The sequence below is a fragment of the Equus caballus genome, chromosome 3 (genome assembly GCF_041296265.1).
Source record: "Equus caballus isolate H_3958 breed thoroughbred chromosome 3, TB-T2T, whole genome shotgun sequence".
NCBI lineage: Eukaryota > Metazoa > Chordata > Mammalia > Perissodactyla > Equidae > Equus > Equus caballus.
The window spans coordinates 8,827,576-8,850,089 of NC_091686.1; the positions used below are offsets into that span (position 1 = coordinate 8,827,576).

General features: G+C 44.1%; 1 protein-coding gene across 5 annotated transcripts in view; it reads right to left on the reverse strand.

Moving 5' to 3' along the window:
• Positions 1 to 1,162: 1,162 nt before the first annotated feature.
• Positions 1,163 to 22,514, reverse strand: part of AMFR (autocrine motility factor receptor) — a 44,718-nt gene continuing 23,366 nt past the window's right edge. For all 5 annotated transcript variants that reach the window (XM_023637019.2, XM_070262962.1, XM_070262959.1 and 2 more), the window contains exons 9-14: positions 16,590 to 16,780; positions 14,669 to 14,772; positions 8,744 to 8,878; positions 6,736 to 6,819; positions 3,737 to 3,924; positions 1,163 to 2,939 (exon numbers count right to left, since the gene is read on the reverse strand). In XM_023637019.2, the coding sequence (XP_023492787.2) occupies positions 2,792 to 2,939; positions 3,737 to 3,924; positions 6,736 to 6,819; positions 8,744 to 8,878; positions 14,669 to 14,772; positions 16,590 to 16,780 (850 nt within the window). In that variant the 3' untranslated portion in view covers positions 1,163 to 2,791. The remainder of the gene's footprint in view (positions 2,940 to 3,736; positions 3,925 to 6,735; positions 6,820 to 8,743; positions 8,879 to 14,668; positions 14,773 to 16,589; positions 16,781 to 22,514) is intronic.

Sequence of the window (22,514 nt, forward strand, 5' to 3'; positions counted from 1 at the left end):
TCTAGTGTGCAGCCAGGTTTAGAACCACTTCTATCAAAAAAGAGGCGAGGAGATGAGGACCGGAGGCTTCCGGATGCTGGAGGGCCTGCAGGCAGGCGGGCAGACAGGCAGGCGGAGGTTATTCCTTGACAAGCTCGCCGGCAAGGCCACAGCTCCTTTGGCACACTGTGCCTTGCTTCAGCCGAGCTCTGAGAGGCAGAGTTGGGAAAGCCACACCCAGAGAGGACCACATCTGCCGGCTAAAGACAAAAGAGTACGTTGTCCACAGCTCAAGTGGGAAATCAGGTCCAAGTGGCCACCTGAGCACCGAGGGTTTATATCAATAGAAGAGCCACACAGATCATCATTCTCTGTGGTACACAAAAGCCTGCAAATTTGGCAGGGAGGGAACCAAACTGAGGAGAACCTAAGATGTCAACAAAACAGGGCCAATAAGACAATGGAACAAGTGGGGGCCACCCCAAGGCCGGGGGGTTAAGTTTGTGCTCTCTGCTTCAGCGGCCTAGGGTTTTGCTGGTTCGCATCCTGGGTGTGGACATAGCACCGCTCAGCAGGCAACGATGAGGCGGCATCCCGCATGCCACAACTAGAAGGACCCACAACTATGTACCAGGAGGCTTTGGGGAGAAGGAAAAATTTTTTTTAATTAAAAATAAGATAATGGAGGGAGTAACATAGACTACTTCCAAAAGAGCCAGAGAGAGCAAGGGCGACTCAGCACCATTTGCCAGAGCGCCCGACCTCTCCTTGTTCTGTTTCAAACATGAACCAGCAGCCCAGCCTCAGCTCTGGGCTACCGGGGCTGAGCATGAGAACAGGCTCCTGCTCTTGGAGGCAGCAAGGACAGTGAAAGAGGCCAGGGGATAGGGTCCTACCCAACGTAACAGGACACCGGTCTAGCCTCCTGCTGCTAACCTTTGCAACTGGTCCCAGATGCCCCCAAGAAGTGACAAAAGCCAGGAGACAGTATAGTGCCCAGAATCCTCAACTACCAAGGTGTAAAGCCTAAGGGTGCGTTTGGACTTCTCTGCGTGGGTCATTTTAAACTATGTAAAGCATGTTTCTGCTTTATCAACGTCATATTGCTATATTCCAATGTCTCAAGACCCCCTAAAATCGACTCCAATTTTCTTTTTACACATCTGAAACATAAGAACACACGGAATTAGTGTCATCTTTAATGTGTGCAACATACGGAGTACAAGGATAGAAAAAACCCTCCAACCAAAATGACACACGAAATCAACGCGGGAGCCAACTTTGGCACCTCTGAAAAAACTGCCCAGCTTCCAGCCACACACAACACACTAGAAGAGTCTGCTTTTTTATTATTATTATTGTTTTACAATAAAAACAAATAGCTATGCTCTCAGCAAAACAAAATGAATTTTTTAAAAATCACAGAAATTTACTAACAGCATTTCAAAGTAAGGCTTTTGAAAGATTTATTGAAATAAATTATCTCAGCCTAAACACTTACTCATCACTCTTTTTTCAATTACTTTTCAACATCCTAAAAACTTTCAGTTATGTAAAATACATTTAACTTTGCCAATAATTTTAGATAATACTGGATTCTTCCCAAAAGGACTACCATAAAACTATGCTTTCAAACATTAAAAAAAACTTAATCCAATAGGAGATAAAACTGAACTCTGTAACCTATGATTGCATGTCAAATCCTTGAAGGGAAATGCACAAGGAATTTGAAAAGGCTCAGGACCTAGGTCTGCTCCAAGGCAGGAGTCCACGTCCTCCCTTTCTGTGCCTAAACCAACAGGAAGAAAGCTGTGACAACGAAGGGCTCCAGAGAAGAAAGATACGAAAGGTATCTCTTATTTCTTCAGTAAAGCCCTCCAAAATTTACTCCCCCATCTTGTAAGGCCCATGTTTTCTCTGAGGACCCAACACACAGCCCTTGGCGTTGCCTAATTCTCTTGACCAAACCAAAGCTTGTTGCTTAACCCTTTCAGTGCTGACCTTCCCATGTCTGGGGCGGGGGTGGGGGGAGGGGGGCAGTGAAATGCAGAGAGAAGAGGACAGACACAGGGGTACCCGAGAGAGGCGGGAGCACCAGCGTTAACGGAAATAAAGCCAGCTGTGGACTGGGGGCTCAGAAAGTAAGTCTGGACGTACTGGGACACAACGGGTCACCTCCTCACACTCTACAGCCCTAGGCTTTCCCCTCCTCTGCTCCAGGCATCAAACCAAGAGCTGTCTTTCCAAGATGCCCTGCCAGTCCAGGGGTCCACGAGCCCACGCGGCTGGCCTGTGTAACACTGGCCTCTGTAACAGCCACCAAACCCGCCCCTCACTAAGAAGAGCAGTTTGACAATAGAAATTAGCCAGTGGTGTGGAGTCAGGCGCACGCTGGACATCTCCACACTGCTCTTTATGACTCCTGCCCCCTACACGCACACGGCCTGCCAGATGTGGAGCTAAAGACACCAGCATTTGTTGTGACTTATGCAGAAAGCAGTCAGCAAAGCCGCCTGCTTCTGGGTTTCCAGATGCCCACCTCCTCTGGTCTTCCCCCACCCATGAGAAGTCCAGTCAATGCCAGGAGAGCGTGCCTAGAGTTAAAATGTGCAGTGTTTCTAAAGGGAAAAGAAACGTCACATAGAAAGTATTACAAAAAAGGATTAAATTTGTCAGCTGTCCAACACTATGAAGACCACATGCTTTATACAGCGGCAATGCAGTCGAGCCCCCTGCTCCAACAGCGGGCAGAGCCGGACGGGCCTCTTCCGGCCGCTGCTCAGGAGGCGGCGGCCGAAGGCGGCGGGAGGCGCTAGGAGGTCTGCTGCTTCTGAAGTCTCCGCTCCGCGGCTGCAGCCAGCATCCTCCGACGCAGCGTCACGGGGTCAGAGGTCGCGCCCTCCGAGGGAAGGCAGCTCTCTGAGGCCGAGTCATCTTCAGAACTTCTGTTCAAGAAACGCCTATAAAAAAAGGAAGGATTTGCAGAAGAAAGAGAAGGGAGCTCGGGAACACACACAGAACGTTTATGTTTAATGTCGCCATTTTCCAGGCCCCTTCGTGAAGCTGTCACTCAGCACCATCCCAGGAACAAGACACCTCTCCTGGAACCAGGAGGAGCGCAAATTCTCACTGCGCCAGGGAGGGCCCGGCGCCCTTCAGCCCCGCCCGTCCCGCGTGCACACAGCACCGAGTCCCCACTCCCACCGGGGCGGGGCTGCGCATCAAACCGGCCGCGTGAACACAGTACTGCCCCGTCCCCAGGAGGTGAAATCAAAAGCCCCTGCACAGCAAGGAACGCCCCGTGCTCCAGCTCCGACCGACGGCGGCCGGGGCAGACGCGGAGGGGCCAGCAGGGGCCGAGAGAGGGCTTGGGAGCTAGACACCAGGCCAGTGTGAACCTCTCCAGGCCTCAGTTTCTTCAGCTTTCAGTCTGTTAAATGGGTATAATTACAGTGCTCTGTCTTAGAACTGTTAAGAGAATTAAAATAATCAACACAAAGGGCTTGGAACACGCTGGCTCGTAAGTGCTGTCCATGTAAGTGTGGCCGAAGATAATCCACAGGAGACAACCGACAGCACCAGCGCCCGGAGGTTACCAGCTGGGCCCAGGGCCACCAGATCCTCTGCTTTTTCAAGAGAGGTTTGAAACCTGATTTTTAGGTGACATGAATGTTGGCATCTATTTAAAAAGACATGATGTGGGTCCGACATGACAGTGGCCTTTAGAGCTTTACGCCAGCTGGAGTAACCGACTTACTTCCGAGCTTGCTGCAGGAGGTCGTCCTTGCGCTGCACTAACATGCGCTGCCTCTCGTCGGCGGACTTGGAGAAGCGGCTCCCCCGAGCCTCGAAGTCTTCCCCCTCACCGGGCTCGGCTTCCACCTCACTCATCGAGTCCAGCGCCTCCTCCAGCCGAGGACTGAGGTCCAGCGGCACACGCTCAGTCTGGACACAAAGGAAGAAAGGGGCCGCTGTGGCACAGGCTGCCCTCCTAAGCAGACTCCCCACCTAGCCAGAGTGCCCCAAATCAGGTTCTTCTGGACCCTTCCAGAGGGAGGCAGGCTGCCAGGCAGGGAGCCACGCACAGACGTGCAGCAGCAGAGGCAGCCTCCTGGAAGGCAGGCCACTGCATCTGGCTTTTGTACCACTAAGAACAGGACCTGAATCACGCCAAATGTTCAATATTAGTGGAAAAAATAAATGATGACTAGTAAGAAAAACATAAGCTCCTTGAAACCATACTCTCAGAAAATAAGAACAAAGTGAACTGCTAGTTTGCATTCTGGGAATTTTCTGTTCAATTTGACTAATTGCTCTAAAATTTAAACAAGTCTTACCACACTTACTGCACGAATTTTACACTGACTTGACTCTGAAAACAGAGTCAAGCAGATCAAAAGGGCAAATTCTAAGGGTCTTTTCTTAAACAGATATAAGATCACGTGTTGATCTTTAACAGGATGTTAAGATGAGACTCTCGGTTTTGGTTGACGCTCCGAGGGCCAAGACAATGCCCAGGTGCCCCCACATGCTTAGGCAGGTGTCCAACCGTCTGTGCTCATGCCACCAGCATGGACCCAGGCTTGCTGTGTCAGCCCAGCACCCACCTCTAGGTGACAACAGAGTTGAGGTGGAAAAAGCTGAGAGACAGGCCTATTTTTAAGAGCTAAGAGAAAGAAACTGGCTTGTAGTAGATAAAAAAAGGCTGTGATGTGGGGCTGGCCCCGTGGCCGAGTGGTTAAGTTCGCGCGCTCCGCTGCAGGCGGCCCAGTGTTTCGTTGGTTCGAATCCTGGGCGCGGACATGGCACTGCTCATCAAACCACGTTGAGGCAGCGTCCCACATACCACAACTAGAACAACCCACAACGAAGAATATACAACTATGTACCGGGGGCTTTGGGGAGAAAAAGGAGAAAATAAAAAAAAAATCTAAAAAAAAAAAAAAAAAAAAAAAGGCTGTGATGGGAGCAAGCTGGACTTCCACTGACTGTAAGGCCATGTTGTGTGTGTCCCGAGGAGTGGACATGGGTCCTGCAGGAGGGATCCAGCCTGAGGTTGTTGAAATAGACTTTGCCCAAGAGGGCCCCTTGGAGGGTTGAGTGACCCCCCATGAAGGGATGGGTGGTCATAAATAGCCAGTCCCAGTTCAAAGAAAGTACATTCAGTCGAGGTTTGTGGTGCTAGATGGGGCAGGCAGACCCGTGAGATAACTGTAACGCATAGGGAGGGGTGTGCACAGACGCACACACGTGTACACACATGTGCATGCCGGGGGCACAGGGCCCATCCTGACCCTCTCTCCTCCTGAGCCTGACCCTAGAGGAGGTTAGCAAGAACTGCTGGTGAGTGGAGGAGCAGACAGAAGGAAGGAAACAAGCCCAGCCTCAAGCCCGCGCTGGCTTCCAGCCTGACTGATGCAGGGAAGACTTTGAATTAAGAGACGAGCAGAGCCGATGTGACCATGGGCTAAACTCAGGCTTTTATTAACTGATTGTTATCCAAGGACTTTTTATTTCCTGAGAATGACCAAAAATGTTAGATAGCAAGTTTCCTTGTGAAATAAGTACTTTCCCTCCACTATGTTAGAAAAAACTCAGAAATCTTCATGCTAACTCTAAAAAGAGAGTTGAAGAATCAAGACAGGAACGGAACGTGCCGTCCGCAGATGCCCCCGAGCCAGTCTAGCGTTCAGACCTCAGCGAAGCCCGCTATCCAGAACATGGGAAACATGAAACCAACTCCTTCTTCAGGAGTCGGGCAGCACTGTTTAAACGCTGCATGATCCAGTTACCAATGCGGATGTGAAAACTTAGCAACGATCTGAAAAAGTCTTAGGAGTTTTACTGTCTCCTGTCTGCAGGCAAAACACATGCAGTGAAAGCAGCCACCGCGTCACTCGTCAGTAAAAGGAGCTGCTTTGAGAAGAACCTTGACTGATGTGAGGGAAGGCACTGCCAGCCGCAGACCCCAGCCCTGCGGGCGGAAAGCCCCGCGTGTCACAAACACAGAAACAAGATAGGGCTGCCTGGGGCTTTTTTCTAGTCTCTTAAAAGTTTTTGGAAAGTATGGTAACTGATTAAGCAAATAGGAATTATGGGAAAAGGATGTGAACTGGACCCCCAGGGTGTGGGGCTAAGAGCATGTAGGGGGTGCCTCTGCCCTGAAAACCAGACAGAAGAGCTGCTTTTGCTTAGAGGCAGCCATCTCAAGCTGCCCCCAAGTGTATATCTAGGCAGATCTGCTTCCCAAGACAACCACGCTTCTCCCCCCACCCCCACACTCAGGGGGTCTCGCTTTGGTGAAATGCATGCAAGTACCTGGAAATGCTGAACTGGACAGGTGAGCTGTGGGAGAGACTGAGTCACCGGTTACAGCCCTAGACAGCGGGGCCCAGTCGTCCCCACCTGGGTTGGGTCCAGGCACGGAGTCCAGGCCCAGCTTCACCCTGCCCTCCCAAGTGCAGCCACTCAGGCCCACGGGGGCAGGGCTGGCTCGGGCACAGCATGACTCCCTTCTCCAGGCCCTGAGGACGATGCCCAGGGAGCGGGCTGCAGGCCCTAGGGGAAATGCAGGCCATGCCACAGGCACCACCTGGTTTCTTAACCTTAAATATCGAGGCAGATGTGGCATCCGGCCTTCCTCAACACCCCTGCCCTTGCCTCCCCCCTCAGAGGCAGAACTGAAGACCCCTGCCAAGCACCACACTCCTCCTCCCCGATCACACACACTCACTCTCTCAAGTGTGCCGACCTCACCTGGGCAGAAGGTTCTCCCTCCTCCGGGTCACCGTTTGGCCTCTCCACAGGGCTGTTCAATGCGGGTCTAATGCTCTCTGACCGCTGAAAGAGAAACAGCACCACGGACAGTAAGAGCCGGGCCGAACCTAAACAACAGGTCCAGGCAGACCCAGGGTGCAGAGGGGCTGTGCTCCCAACACAGTCTGAGCTTTAACAACACCAGCGGCATCGAAGAAACGAAAATGCCACTAAGATTAAAGACAAGACAAAAGAGCCTAAGGCCTAAGTTTGAGAGTTATCAGTTGGCTCCACATTTAGTTTCCCCTTCAGTAATAGTAACTGCATGAGAATAATGAAATAACATCAGATAACAGCGACTGAACACTCTGTAAAAACCCTCACATGATCGCCTCATTTCTCTTCTTAACATCCTATGAAATAGGTACTGCTGTTCTTCTCATTTTCAGCCAGGCTGAGATCTCGGCCAACGCTGCAGACACTCCGGGCCCTGCCTGTCTCCCCGTGGGTCCTGCCACCACAGTGCTGGCTGGCCGTTCCCGTACTGCATTGCCTGAGGCTCACTTCAGCCGCATGGGGTAACTGTGCCCCCTAGAAGCAGCCCTCAACCGACAAAAAGGAACTAGTGTATAAACACCCAGCTCCTCCCTCTCAGGAGGGACGTGTTTTACACCAGATCCCAGAGGACCCCAGTGGGGTCCAGCTCCAGTCACCCACGACAGCCATCTGCTGGACAACAAACTATTCACTGGCCACCTTCCCTTGTCCTTCTCACAGCCCCACTTGCTGCCCGTGTTTCCTGGAACACGTCCCAAATTAACTACTCACATTTGAATCCCTGTCTCAGGGCCAGCTGTTGGGGAAATGCACAGCCAACAACCAGGTCAAACAGGCAAGGACCGGTGAGCCATGTCTAACACCTCAGCACATCTGACTCCAAACTCCAGGCTCGTTCCCTCTTCAAAGATCCTCAAGTTTTAGGATTTTATTAATAGATTTCCATCTATTTTGGCATACAAAGTTGAATAATTTCTTGGTAGATGATCCCCTGGTCCTGCCAGAAAGCCTGTCTTTAAAATGTTAATACTTCTTGTACCCTTAAAGGGGCTATATGATGGGCCAGGAAATCTGACCATTTTAAAAAAGTGAAAAGTACAGGGCGGCCCCATGGGTCGAGTGGTTAAGTTTGCACGTTCCACTTCAGCGGCCCAGGGTTTTGCCGGTTCAGATCCTGGGTGAGGACATGGTACTGCTCATCAGGCCATGCTGAGGTGGCGTCCCACATAGCAGAGCCAAAAGGACCTACAACTATGTACTTTGGGGAGAAGAAGAAGGAAAAAAAAGATGGGCAACAGATGTTAGGTCAGGGCCAATCTTTAAAAAATAAAAAAGTGTGTAAAAATAAAAAAGTGAAAAGTACAAGCCTCACATAGCTGTACACTTCAGGGAGAACCACACCCATGTGAAAAGCCGACCAGGGACAGGCGGCGTTATCGCCTAGAGCTGGGGGTCAGCACACAGCAGCCTGCGGCCACATTGCCCGCTTCACCTGCTGTCATAAGTAAAGCTTCACTGGGACACAGTGAGGTGCACTCATTTACATGTTGTCCCTGGTGCTTTAGTGCTCCAACGGCAGAGTTGAGAAGTTACAACAGAGACTGTATGGCTCGCAAAGCCTGAAATATTTTGATCTGCCCTTTACAGTAAAAGGCTGCCAATCGTTGTCCGAAGGAGCTGACGCTAGGACCTCCTGGACTGGCAGGAGGCTGGTTTGGCTGGTTTGGGGTGTATGTCTGTACAAAAAAGTATCTGAATACATTTGTCCTTGTCTTAATCTGAGCCTCTCTGATGGGAATGTTCTGTCATAATTTGGTAAGATGGGAATTCAGAGAAACCCTTCATCAAATCATAAGTGATATTCAATTGCTAAGAAACTAAAAGGTTAATCTAGAGAATTAAATCTTTGTGAAGACATAATCCATTTGTCACGCTTAAAACCCTCGTTTACCTGTGTGGGAAAAGGTACTTGAATCCGTCCTTCTAAAATGTTGTCTGTTGTTATTTCAACGGAGCGTGTCAGCTGGAGGTCCTGTAGCACAAGGTGGTACGGAACCTGGGGGAACATTTCTTGGATCTGATGAGCCTATAGGAACACAAATACAGAGGCCACAGAAACGTTTAGTCTCAACAGGGACTCACTGAGGTCACCATGTATGGCAGGCTCGGGCACTGAACTCGGCGTCCTGCCCTGCACACACAGGTAAGGGGCCACCTCTATTCCGCGGATCACCATCAAACTGCACTCCTTTTACTACTTTTCCAGGATGCCAAACAGATAACTTGGGACAGCATCAATTTCACAATAGAGCACAGAAATCCAGCTGGATCTCGAAACAGGCTCACCTAGAATATGCTAGCTGTAAAAAGTCTTCATTTTAAAGCTCAGTATAACTCAGGTATAAAAATGTGTTCTCCATGAGATCAATAATTCAAAAAGATAGATGCACTCCTATGCTCACTGCAGCATTATTCACAATAGCCAAGACATGGAAGCAACCCGAGTGCCCACCAACTGATGAGTGGATAAAGAAGATATGGTATATATACAACGAAATACTACTTGGCCACAAAAAAAGACAAAATCATGCCATTTGCAACAACATGGATGAACCTTGAGGGTATTATGCTAAGCAGAATAAGTCAGATAAAGACAACTACCATATGACTTCACTCACATGTGGAAGATAAATAAATACACACACAGATAAGGAGGACAGATTGGTGGTTACCAAAGGGGAGTGGGTGGGGGATAAAAGGGCACATATGTATGGTGATGGATAAAAACTAGACCATTGGTGGTGAACACGATGTAGTCAACACAGAACCCAAAATATAATAATGTACACCTGAAATTTACACAGTGTCATAAGCCAATATGACCCCAATAAAATAATTTAAATAAAAAATGTATTCTCCTTAAGGATAAAATTGCAAAAAGGAACAAACTTATCATATACATCAAATGGATAAAATTCTAACGTATTATCTTAAGTGAAAGCAGCCTGACTTAAAAGGTTATGTACTGTATGATTCCATTTATATGACATTCTGGAAGAGGCAGGGATCACAAAGCGCACAATGGAATTTCGGGGGAGGGGAAATAGAACTGTTCTGTATCTTGACTGTGGTGGTGGTCACACAACTCTGAATGTGACAAAACTTACAGAACTGGATGGATACTAAAAAGGGTGAATCTACTCTATGTAAATTACACCTCAATTTGAAAAGAAACATCATAAAGAAAGTGAATTCCTAATATCGGAGCTGAAGTTTTCAAACAGTACGCCAGCAATGTCTCAGAGTCCACTTAGGGCTCGAGAGTGGGAGCACATGTGTAGCAGGGAGCAGGCACAGGTCTTGGCACATCACCACTCATACTTTCATCAAAGAAGCTCCAGATTTGTTTTTCACACATGTGTATTTATTTTACAAATGCTTTTGCTCAAGGTTTTATTTGTGGAAGAGTCCTAATGATCAAAAGAAAAAACAGGAAAAATAGAATTGCTTTAGGGGCACTTGAATGAATGAATCTTGAGTGAATCTCCTACTGGGATCTGAGCTATTGGGATCTGAGCTCGTAAGGAACACGTCATTGTAACTGTAGAAAGAGAGGGATGTGTCTCAGTGTCAGGGCCTTGAGAGACAAGATCAGGGGAAACCTGCACAAAGCTTTGCTCAGAGGCATCATGGGGGTCGCAGGGTGGGGCAAGACAAGCAGAGCACAGCAGGAGGGCCCATGGTCTCCATGAGCCAGGAATCCCCTTTTTGTTTGCATGAATGTCAGCTGATCATTTTTTTCCAGGTCAAATCAAAGCTAACTGGAAAAGAGTCCATAAAGATCTCAATAATCAGATAATGTTCTTCTCTATTCTTAAACAGCTTCCCTCTCATTTCCCAAATTAAAAAATGCTCAAGATTCCTTTTACTAGACCAAAGCTTCTCTTCCAGAAAACCAAGTAAGGTAATTATTGGATCTTTATAAAAAATGTATGGTTCCAGCAAATTAGTCATGCTAACAATAGGCTATTCCAGTCCATCATGGAACTCGAGGAAGAGCCAGGGCCTGCCTGAGAAATGTGAACACAGCAACTCTGAGAACGTAATTCTGATCCCTAGGAGGTTCCACACCCACGAAGTCTGACTCCTTTAAGGAGGCAGGTGAGGTGATCCACGTGCAGAGCTTCAACAGCTGCCTAACGCCAAAGTAGCCACGCAGAGCCTGACAGGAGCCGGCAGCGGGCACACTGGGCCACCACACTCCCAGACCATCTATGCCAATCATCACGTCACTGTCACTCTCTGCTGGCAACCTGGCTGTGGGCTTCACTGAGAAAGCAGGAGCCAGCAGGAACCCAGGCCTTTCTTGTAATCATTGTGGTCAAAACATAAAAGTGACCACCTTAACCGTTTGTGAGTGTGCAAGCAGTCTTAACTACCTGCACGCTACTGTGCAGCGCTTCACTAGAACTTCTCCAGCTTGCAAGAGGGAGACGCTGCCACTGAACAGCGACTCCCCATTCCCGCCTCCCCACCAGCAACGACCATTCCACTTTCTGTTTCTAAGAGTTTGACTCATTTAGACACCTCATGTAAGTGGAATCATGCAATATTTGTCTTTTTGTGACTGGCTTATTTCATCCAGCATAACGTCCTCAAGGTTCATCCATGCCGTAGCATATGACAAGATTTCCTTCTTTCTGAAAGGCTGAATAATATTCCATTGTATGAAATACCACATTTTCTTAATCCATTCATCTCTGATGGACATTTAGGTTGCTTTTACCTCTTGGTTGTTATGAGCCATGCCTTCTTTTTAAATCAAATCTCAAAAACATACCGGTAGCTACCTCCGTCCCTCCTCCTAACGAAGGCGAGAGTCTCTCTCCTGTTCTGGCTCCCAACCCCACCCTCCACCTCCAGTTCAGTTAACTCTTCGGTTTGTTCTGTACCATCCATCTCTCCCCCCTAGTGATCATTCTTACTCATCTACCAAGCATGCTTTAGAATCTATCTTTAAAAAAAGACCCATGGGGCTGGCCCCGTGGCCGAGTGGTTAAGTTCGCGCGCTCCGCTGCAGGCGGCCCAGTGTTTCGTCGGTTCGAATCCTGGGCGCGGACATGGCACTGCTCGTCAGACCACGCTGAGGCAGCGTCCCACATGCCACAACTAGAGGAACCCACAACGAAGAATACGCAACTATGTACCGGGGGCTTTGGGGAGAAAAAGGAAAAAAAAAATAAATAAAATCTTTAAAAAAAAATAAAAAAAAAAATAAAAAAAAAAAAAAGACCCATGGCTACTCAAAATAATTGAAAGCAAAGTCCCAAAGAGATATTTGTATACCCATGTTCACAGCATCATTCACAATAGCGAAAATGTGGAAGCAACCCAAGTGTCCATCAATGGATGAGTGGATAAACAAAATAGAATAAATACATACAATATTATTATTCAGCCTTAAAAAGGAAGGAAATTCTACATTTGCTACAACATGGATGAACTTTGAGGATATTATGCTACGTGAAATAAACCAATCACAAAAAGACAAATACTGCATGATTCCACAGTGGTTGTGGGGGACCGGGGGCACTAGGTGGATAAAGGAAAGGATGGGAGCATGACTTCCCTGGATACTCCTCTATAGGTTTTGAAACTTGTGGATAAATGACCTGCTCAAAAATCTTAAAAAAACAAAAACTCCCCTGATACCACATTCCTATCAAGCTACCACCTCCACTTCTCCACTCCCTTTTATAACATACTGCTAGATATTGTGTGTTTCTTAAGCTCCTACTCATTTTTCAATCCACCACTATCTAGCATTCAAGCCGTCAGGCCATGGAAACTGTTTGTTCTTCTCCAGCTAATCAACTGCCTCCACCCTGTCAAATCCAACACGCAGCTCTCTGACCTCATCTTCTAAGAATTCCCACATGCGTGACTTGCCACCTTTTCCCGGTTTCCTTCCTTCTCAATCAGACCTCAGCCTTGACCCCTCTTCTCTTTGCAAGCCACATTCTCTCCCTTGAAGAAATCATCTCCTGCTTTATATATCTCACCTATAGATATAAAACTACCCCCCAACCCAAAAACCCTCCTGAATGTTTATCTCCAGCTTGATGTCTTTACTGAGGTCCAGAACTGCCTACATGACATCTCTACTTGAATGTCTCATAGACATCCCAACTTCCCACCAAACAGAATGCCAAGTCCTGGTCCTCAAGCCCGTTTCTCCCCCAGTTTTGCCCTCAAGACTCAATAGCGGCTGAGCTGCTTAACTGAAACCCAGTGCGTCAGCTTTCATTCCTCCACTTCCCTCCCCCTAGCTCCCCCCACATCCAAATCAAAGCACTGTCAAGCCCTGTCAGTTCATCTTCCAAAAATACCTTAAATCTGCCAGTTATTTCATCTTTTATCACTAACACCCTGGTTCAAGCCACCATGTTCTTCTGCTGAACTATTGCACCAGCCTCCTAACTGGCCTCACTGCCTTGTTTTGCCCCTCTATAATCCACTCTCCCCTCAGAAGCAAGATCATTCCCTGTCAGTCCCCGGGGGAGGAAAAAAGCCTTGGATGGCCCCCTACTCCTCTCATTCTAAAATCTACACCCGACTGTGGCCACAAGTCTCTGCAGAACCTGGCTCTGCAATCTCCGCTTATATCCCAGTCTTGGTCCCCGACCTGCCAGGCTCCAACCACAGTGACTTCTCTCGGTTTCCAGCACTTTCTCATCTCGTGGCCTTTGCACCTACTGTTTCCACTGCCTCCTTCCCCCTGATCTGCCTCCTTCTCGTCTCAGCTTAAATATCACCTCCTCAGAGAGAACGTCTCCAGATGCCTCCTCTAAAATAGCCTCTTCCCACCCGCCCCACCCCACCACCTGCCTCACCGCCTGCAGAGCTCTCAGCACCACCAGCAAGCTCTTACCTGTCTGCACCTATAATCAGTCTCCCAGCTACAACTAGACTGCCTGAGACGAGGGCTCACATCGGCCTGGTTTACACCGCAAGTGTTTGTGGTTTGGTTATACTGTGTAGTGCCTGTCACAGGAATAGGCTTTCAGTACAAATTTGTTGAATAAATACATTAAAATTAACTAATGAATGAATAAATGACAACGACCTCCTGGAGTACTGACTAGGCTTACCCAGGTCAGCCAGAGGCCCCATCCAAGCAGGACTAAGGTAGTGTGCATTTTAAGACTCCTGCATTTATTATCACAGTGAACACTAAATTTCAACAATGGTAAAACATGTTTCTCCAACACTGTAAAATAAAAATATACACCATATGGCAAAGCTTTAGAAAAATACAAAGAATCTTGACGTATTTGAACAATATCCTTGAGCCAAGAGCATGCCTCAATATCTCAAGGTATATATATACACACACACAGCCGTGTGTGTGTGTGTGTGTGTGTGTGTGTGTGTGTGTGTGTGTGTGTGTGTGTGTGTGTGTGTATGGATACACATTTATTTATTATGGGGAAGGAGGGGACGGGGGTCAAAAAACCACATTTGGTAGGCCTAATATAATTTTTGATAAAAGGCACATCATTCACTCCAGTCAAGAATCCCCCCAGGAATTTTTGGCTAAAATCAAGGAGAGTCCCAAGATTGGCCTGGATCACAACAGAGTGAACCTACTAGTGCTCAAAAAAGGTGAGATTATCTCCCACCCGAGTGAAATGAAAACTGCTTTCCAAACCAGTTTCAGATTGCAAAACACAGGAATTTAAGTGGTCCCACTGAATAAATAAAACACCCCTGAAAATCCTGCCATTCTGCCAGAGCAGAGTAGGACCAACAAGGTCAAACACAGTACACATCCCTTCTGCCTACTAATCATCTTAAAGCAGTTAGCGGGCCTTACCATTGCATTAAGCTGGGAGTTGCTTGCCTGCGTAATGCCAAGAATGTTGGTGGTGTGCATCACTTCGACTGAAAAACTCGGCAGCCAACTCGCAATCCGCGACCCTGAAACAAAGGAGAATCCAGAGCAAGTTTGAGAGACCTCTTTCCCCATGTCATCCACTCCAGAGTTGGCCTCTCCATGACACCAGCTGGTACTCACTAAGGGCTTACTTGACACCAGGCCTTTTGGACCAAGTGTTTCAAGTGGGTTAGCTCATGTAACCCTCACTAGAACCCCATGTGGTACCATCTGTTATTATTCCCATTTTATCTTCTCAGACATTTGACTCTAGTTCCCTGGGTCTTGGGTCCCCAAGGCACTCAAGAAGTTAGATAACTTGCCTAAGATCACACAATTTAATTATGGCAACCAGGATTGGAAGCCAGACAGTCAGGTTCCAGAACATTTTAACACTGGGCTTTCCTGCTTCCCAGTGGGCTGGATCCACACAATCTCAACCCACTCTCTCAGCCTAGAATGTGAGGAAGGTTTTCATGGCTCTAATGCTGCTACAACAGATGAGTTTTTGCTCCTCTCTTTCACACTTTACACAAACACTACTCATCCGGAGACACTGTTTTCACAACTATTTTCATGAAGCATTTTCTACTTAACAATCTGGCTTCAAGACCTTGGTTTTCTTATTCAAAATTGTTTCCAAAGAGTTCTACGACACAGGCTTGTGGACTGATGGTACCAAGAAGTCTGCTGCTTCTGCTATTTCCCTAAGAAAAGGGGATCCTTAGATATTCCACCACCAAGGACTGGCTGCAAAACAACTCAGTATCAAGCCACATGTTTAAGGGAAAGTATTCTTCCCATCACAAAGAAGCACTGAGGCATGGAATATAAAAAAGCTAATGGCCATCTCCAAGGTCTTACCCAACTAAACATGCCTGTTAAAAAAAACTGGATACTTATTTCATGTGCTTACTAGGGAGAAATAAAGTTGATTTTATCTATTTTGAGTAAGTTTTTATTAGTAATTCATAAAACAATAGATTACATAGCCAGGACCCATGTCCAAGATCTGCTAGTATATTTCAGAAGTCTCACCTGATAGAGGCCTTAATTAACAGCCACCAAGGCAGCCCCTCCACACACCCCTGCACCCTCACCCTTGGCCCAGCCCGCCAAACAGCCGTCTTCTTGGAGACTTGACTCTACTCCCTTTGGTCCTTTCTGTCAGGGATTTCACCAATGTCTCACACTCTCGCCATGCTCCACCCATGGAAACTCAAATCAGAGATGCGAACAGCACTCCTCCTAACAAAATTCCAGGGGTACCTACTTTATAGTAAGAAACAGGAACTCACAGAATTTAGCGGTATTGGAATTGATGAAAATCAACAACAGCTTGATATAATGTGAATGATGATCAAGAAGGATGATCAACCAGTCCCTCATATGGTGCTCATGGCATTAGAATTTTAAGTGTGGTTTTATTACAACTCTTTTCAACACTGATGGAAGGCACAATATTCATATTTTATGGGCAAAGAAAAAGGATTCCAGCTCTGATTGTGCTTCAAGTACTCACTGGAAAGGCTACTCAATGACCCTTCATTATATGCGTAAGTACTACACATTATTAGCAACAGTTAAGTACTAAACTGATTAAGTGCGCTCCTTGCAGGCATGGTTGATTCAGTTTCACTTCTTCCACCTTCCCGCCCCAACGCCCACCCATATTCACACTAAATCTAGCAAAATGCCTGGCACAGAATAACCCCTCAGTGCTCTCTATACTTACTGAACACTTTCAATTAAAATTAAAACATAAAATTAAACTGGCCTGTATAGGCAATTTATAACTAAAACAGCACCCCCTTAGGGGAGAAACCCCTTGAGTGTGGCTTTAGAGGTCGAAACAACTAACCATCAAAGTGGAAGAAGTGATTGTGCTGGTTTAAGCGAGGTCTGCCTTCAGCTGCTGCCACAGGAACCAGATTCTCATCCAGGTTCTCTCCTTGATGGTCTTCCCTGGCACGATTATTGTCAGCAATATTAAGAGACATTCTGCATGTTGGGCAGGAGGTGTCTTGTTCTAGCCAGGAACGAAGACAGGAGCTACCAAAAAGACCAAAATAAGATATCCTTAGCACATTTTGTGAGAATTCACCAGAAGTACTCTGAATGTATCAAATGTGTTGCAATTTTACTTTCTATTTACCACTAGAGAGATTTAAATGTTGAGAAACGTTTGGTAACATTACCTCTGTGCCCTATTTTACTCTAATTAGAATACTTCCAGTGTGTTCTGCTATGAACATTAATTTGTTAACATACATGGTCATCTACCAAGCTCCCAGTCATGACCTTCTTCCATGAGACTTCATCACATGGCTCACCATCTTCCTTTCCAACTCTATCAAATCCATGTGGCTGAATCATCCCTAGCCTCTCATTCTTTGAATCCTCTACTCCAATGATCTTTCTCTCACTCTACATTAGCTACCCACTAATATGGTCATAATCTTGGCCTTCTCTTCAAAAATCGTGACTTCAAAGATCTAACTAAAGCTCCTCTCCTTCCAGCTCACTTCTCTGGGACTGAGCAAATAAGGGTCACTTATTTGCTAAGACCTCCCATCCACTGATAACACCACTTTTTCATCAAGTATCACATCGCCTCGAGGCCTTACTTCCATCTTCACCTAGCTCACCCACAACCACTCCCTTACATCCACCATCTCAACTTCTTCTATTTGTAACCCTCTTCTATCTGTATTCTGCTTTCTCAACAAAGCCGAAAGCTTCTTTTGCCCTCTCTCAGGAAATGATAATGCCCTAATTATGGTAGAGTCTCAAAAATTACTTGCACTGTCCATTAAAGGGAAATGTACTAAAAAAAATGAGAAAGTAGAATGAAGTGACCTCCAAGGTACCTTCCTATTTGATAACACTACATGATCTTTCTTCTAAAATTCCAAGGAGCCTTCCATTCCACGGAATGATAATGTTATCTTTCTTCTAAGAACTCAATGAGGCACTGAATAAAAGCACTCACTTCTCTGGGTCTTTTTCTTTTTGAATATCTGGGAAGACGTGCACATATAAAGTTACAAAGGAGAGTCTCACCATAATGTGACAATCCTCAGAGTCTCTGGAGACCAAATGGTACTTACGTGTCAAAACTTTCCCAGAGGCCAGATGGAGCCACTTACTATCTCTGTGCCAGAAAAAAGTACGACAGTAATGTTCCAAAATAATGTGTATATCCAACTCTATCACATTTTGAAATAAAGTACCTATAATTCCTGTTTGTGATCATTTAACTATTAGACAAATAAATGATTATATTTTTTAAAAGTTCACTTCCTCTTAATGAACACCCTTAAATCACACCTCTAGTAAAATTAGCCTTGTGTGGGGCTACAAAAGTGTGTAAGATCTTTGTCTTCCAATAATGTTACACTGTGACACAGTTTTCATAAGCAAATCTAATTTTATTTCATATTCTAAAAAAACCTCCCACATTAAATTAATAGCCTAAAAACTCCAAGGTGAGTACAACTAGTTAGATACAGTTGCTTAAAAAAAAAACAAAAGTAGACTTTCATAGCTAAAGAAACTTAACTTTAGATAAAACAGATATTTTTCTATATAACTATAATAATATTCTATTGAAGGATTGTGTCGCCTCCTTCTAAGTAGGACACTTCAATATAATTAAATATTCATTGGACTGAAACCTTGCAAAGACATCTTCTATAGCAACAAATTATCTAGCTACAGTCTATTGAAATCTAGACAATTAGCTTTACGACAAATGAATTTGCCCTTAGATTATCATCACACAACTCTCCTCCTATCTACTAACCAAAGCTACAAAGTAAAGCACCAAGCAGATGTCCTAACAATGGTTTGCTCACTCAACCCAAGGCAGACAAGTGTTTTAAAAATTAAATTCTAACTCTTAAACAACCACTGGGTCAAGAAGAAATCACTTTGGCAACTAGAAAATACTTTGAGACAAATGAAAACAAAAACACATCATACCAAAACTTATGGGATGCAGTAAAAGTAATGCTCAGAGACAAATTTATAGCTAAAAATGCCTAAAAAGAAAAAAACCTTCAAATCCACAATAACTTTATAACTTATGGAACTAGAAAAAGAATAAATGAAACCAAAAGCCAGCAGAAGGAAGGAAACAACAAAGATTAGAGCAGAGATAAATGAAATAGAGAATGGAAAAACAATAGAGCAAATCAATGAAACCGGCAGTTGGTTCTTTGAAAAGATCAACATTGACAAATTTTAGCTAGACTGAGAAAAAAAGGGAGAAGATACAAATTACTAAAATCAGAAAGTGTGAACATTATTATCAACCTTATAGAAATTAAAAGGATTATAAGAGAATACTAGAAATAACTGTACTCCAACAAATTAGATAATATACATAAAATGGACAAATTCCTAGCAACACATTAATTACCAAAACTAATTCAAGAAGAAATAGAAAAATCTCAACAGACCTAGAACATGTAAAGAGACTGAATCAGTCAAAAAATGTCCCAAAAAAGAAAAGCCCAAGACCAGATGGTTTCACTGGTGAATTCCATCAAGTATCTAAAGAAGAATTAATATTGATCCTACTCAAACTTTCTCAAAATATAGAAGGGAAAATTTCCTAATACATACTTAATATGAAGCCAGTATTACCTTAATACCAAAAGCAGACACAGGTACCAAAAGAAAAGACCATTACAGACCAGTATTTCTTGTGAATGTAAATTAAAAAAATCCTCAATAAAATACCAGCAAACCAAATCAAACAGCACATTAAAAAGATTACACACCAAGAGCAAGTGGGATTTATCCTAGGAATGCAAGTGTGGTTGAACATAAGAAAATGAATCAATATTCACGATAAAATGATAAAAATACTCAGCATTACTAGGAATAGAAGGGAACTTCCTTAACATGATAAAGGGCATTCATGAAAAATCCACAGGTACATCATACTCAATGGTAAAAGACTGAAAGCTTTTCCTCTAGGGTCAGGAACAAGACAAGGATGCTCATTTTCACCACTGCTGTTCAACAGTGTACTGGGAGTCCTAGAGAGAACCATCAGGCAAGAAAAAGAAATAAAGGCATACAAATTGTCAAGGAAGAAGTAAAATTATCTCTATTTGCAAATGACATGATCTTATATACAGAAAACCTAAACAATACACATACATACAAAAGTACCACAGAACTAACAAATTTAGTAAAGCTGCATCATACAAGAGTAACACGTAAAAATCAGTTATGTTTCTATACGCCAGCAATGAATAACCCAAAAAAGAAATTAAGAAAACAATTCCATTTACATAGTATTCAAAAGAATAAAATAGCTAGGAATAAATTACACCAAGGAGATGAAAGCCTCAACAATAAAAACTACAAAGGATTCCTGAAAGAAATTAAAGAAGACCTAAATAAAGGGAAAGAAATCCCATGTTAATGGATTGGAAGACAATATTGTTAAGATAGCAATACTCTCCCAAATGATCTACAGATTCAGGGTAATCTCTATTCAATCCCAATGGCCTTTTTTGCAGAAATGGAAAAGCCAATCCTTAAATTCATCTAGAATTGCAAGGAGTCCCAAATAGCCAAAACAATTCTGAAAAAGTTAGAGGACTCACTCCCCATTTCCTGATTTCAAAACTTACTACAAAGCTACCATAATCAAAACAACATGGTACTGGAATAAAGATAGACATATGAACCAATGGAATAGAATTGAGAGTCCAGACATAAACTTAAACGTCTATGGCCAAGTGATTTTGACAAGGGTGCCAAGACCAATCAATGTGGAAAGAAGAGATTCTTCAACAAATGGTGTTGGGACAATTAGATGACCAAATCAAAAGAATGAAGTTGGAACCCTAACTCACTTCATGTACAAAAATTAACTCAAAATGGATCAATGATCTAAATATAAGAGCTAAAGCCATAAAATTGTTAGAAGAAAACACCGGAGTAAATCATCATGACCTTGGATTTGGCGATGGATTCTTAGATTTGACACTAAAAGTATGAGCGACCAAAAAAAAGGTGCATTAGACTTCATAAAAATTAACAACTTGTGTGCATCAAAGGACATCATCAAGAAAGTGAAAAGGCAAGCTACAGAATGGGAAAAGACACTTGCAAATCATATATCTAATAAGGGTTTAGTATCCAGAATATATAAAGAACTCTTATAACTCATCAACAAAAAGACAAACAACCCAATTTAAAAATAGTCAAGGATTTGAATAGACATTCTCCAAAGAAGATATACAAATGGCCAACCAGCATGTGAAAAAATGCTCAACGTCATTTGTCACTAAGGAAATGCAAATCAAAACCACAATGAGATACTACTTCCTACCCATTAAGATGGTTACCATCCAAAAAACTGAAAATGACAAATATTGGTGAGGATGTGCAGAAACTAGAAGGGAACCCTGTACACTGCTGACAGGAATGTAAAATGGCACACTAACTGTGGAAAAGAGTATGGTGGCTCCTCAAAAAACTAAACATAGAACTACCATACGATCCAGCAATTCCACCTTTGGTTATATACCCAAAAGAATTGAAAGCACGGTCTCAAAAAGATATTTGTACAATCATGTTCATAGCAGCCATTATTCACAATAGCCGAAAGGTAGAAGCTACCCCAATGTCCCTCAACAGATGAACAGATAAACAAAATATGATATATCCATACAATGGAATATTATTCAGACTTAGAAAGGAATAATCTGACACATCCTACAACATAAATGAACACTGAAGTCATTATCTTAAGTGAAATAAGCCAGACACGAAAGGACAAATATTGTATGATTCCACTTACATGAGGTACCTAGACTAGTCAAATTCCTAGAGACAGAAAATAGAATGGTTCCCAAGGACTGAGGGGAGAGGAGAATGGGAACTTGGTGTTTAATGGGTATGGAATTTCAATTTGGAAAGATGAAAAAGTTCTGGAGATGGATGTTGGATTGTTTGCATAACAATGTGAATGTACTTAATGCCACTGCACTGTACACTTAAAAAATGGTTAAAATGGTACATTTTATCTTATGGATATTTTACCACAATAAAAAATTACATTTGAGAATTATCACTCAAAAACAAAACAAAAACCACCACACGGAGATACTACTTTCCACCCACTAGGATGGCTATAAGAAAAACAGAAAATACTAAGCACTGTTGAGGATGTGAGGAAATTAGAACCCTTATACATTGCTGAGGGGATGTAAAAAGTGCAGCTGCTGTGGGAAAGTCTGGGGGTTCTTCAAGAAGTTAAACAGAATTACCATATGACTCCACAACTCCACTCCTAGCTATCTACCCAAAAGAACTAAAAACAGGTATTCAAACAGATACCTGTTCACAAATTGTTTATAACAACACTATTTGCAATAGCTAAAAAGTAGAAATAACCCAAACATCTATCCATGGATGAATGGATAAACAAATTGTTTAATTATTATAAAATTACTTAAATTCAGCCATAAAAAGGAATGAAGTACTGATACATGCTTCAACTTGGATGATTTTGAAAACTTTATGCTAAGTGAAAGAAACCAGTCACAAAAGGTCTCCTATTGTATGATTCCTTTTAGATGAACTGTCCAGAAAAGGCAAATCCATAGAGACAGAAAGTGGATTAGTGTTGTCACCTAATGGAGGGGGGAGGAATAGGGAGTGATTACTTTAATGAGTATGGGGTGTTACTCTGGAATGATGAAAAAGTTTTGAAACTAGAGAGAAGTGGTGGTTGCACGACCTTGTGAATGCACAAAAC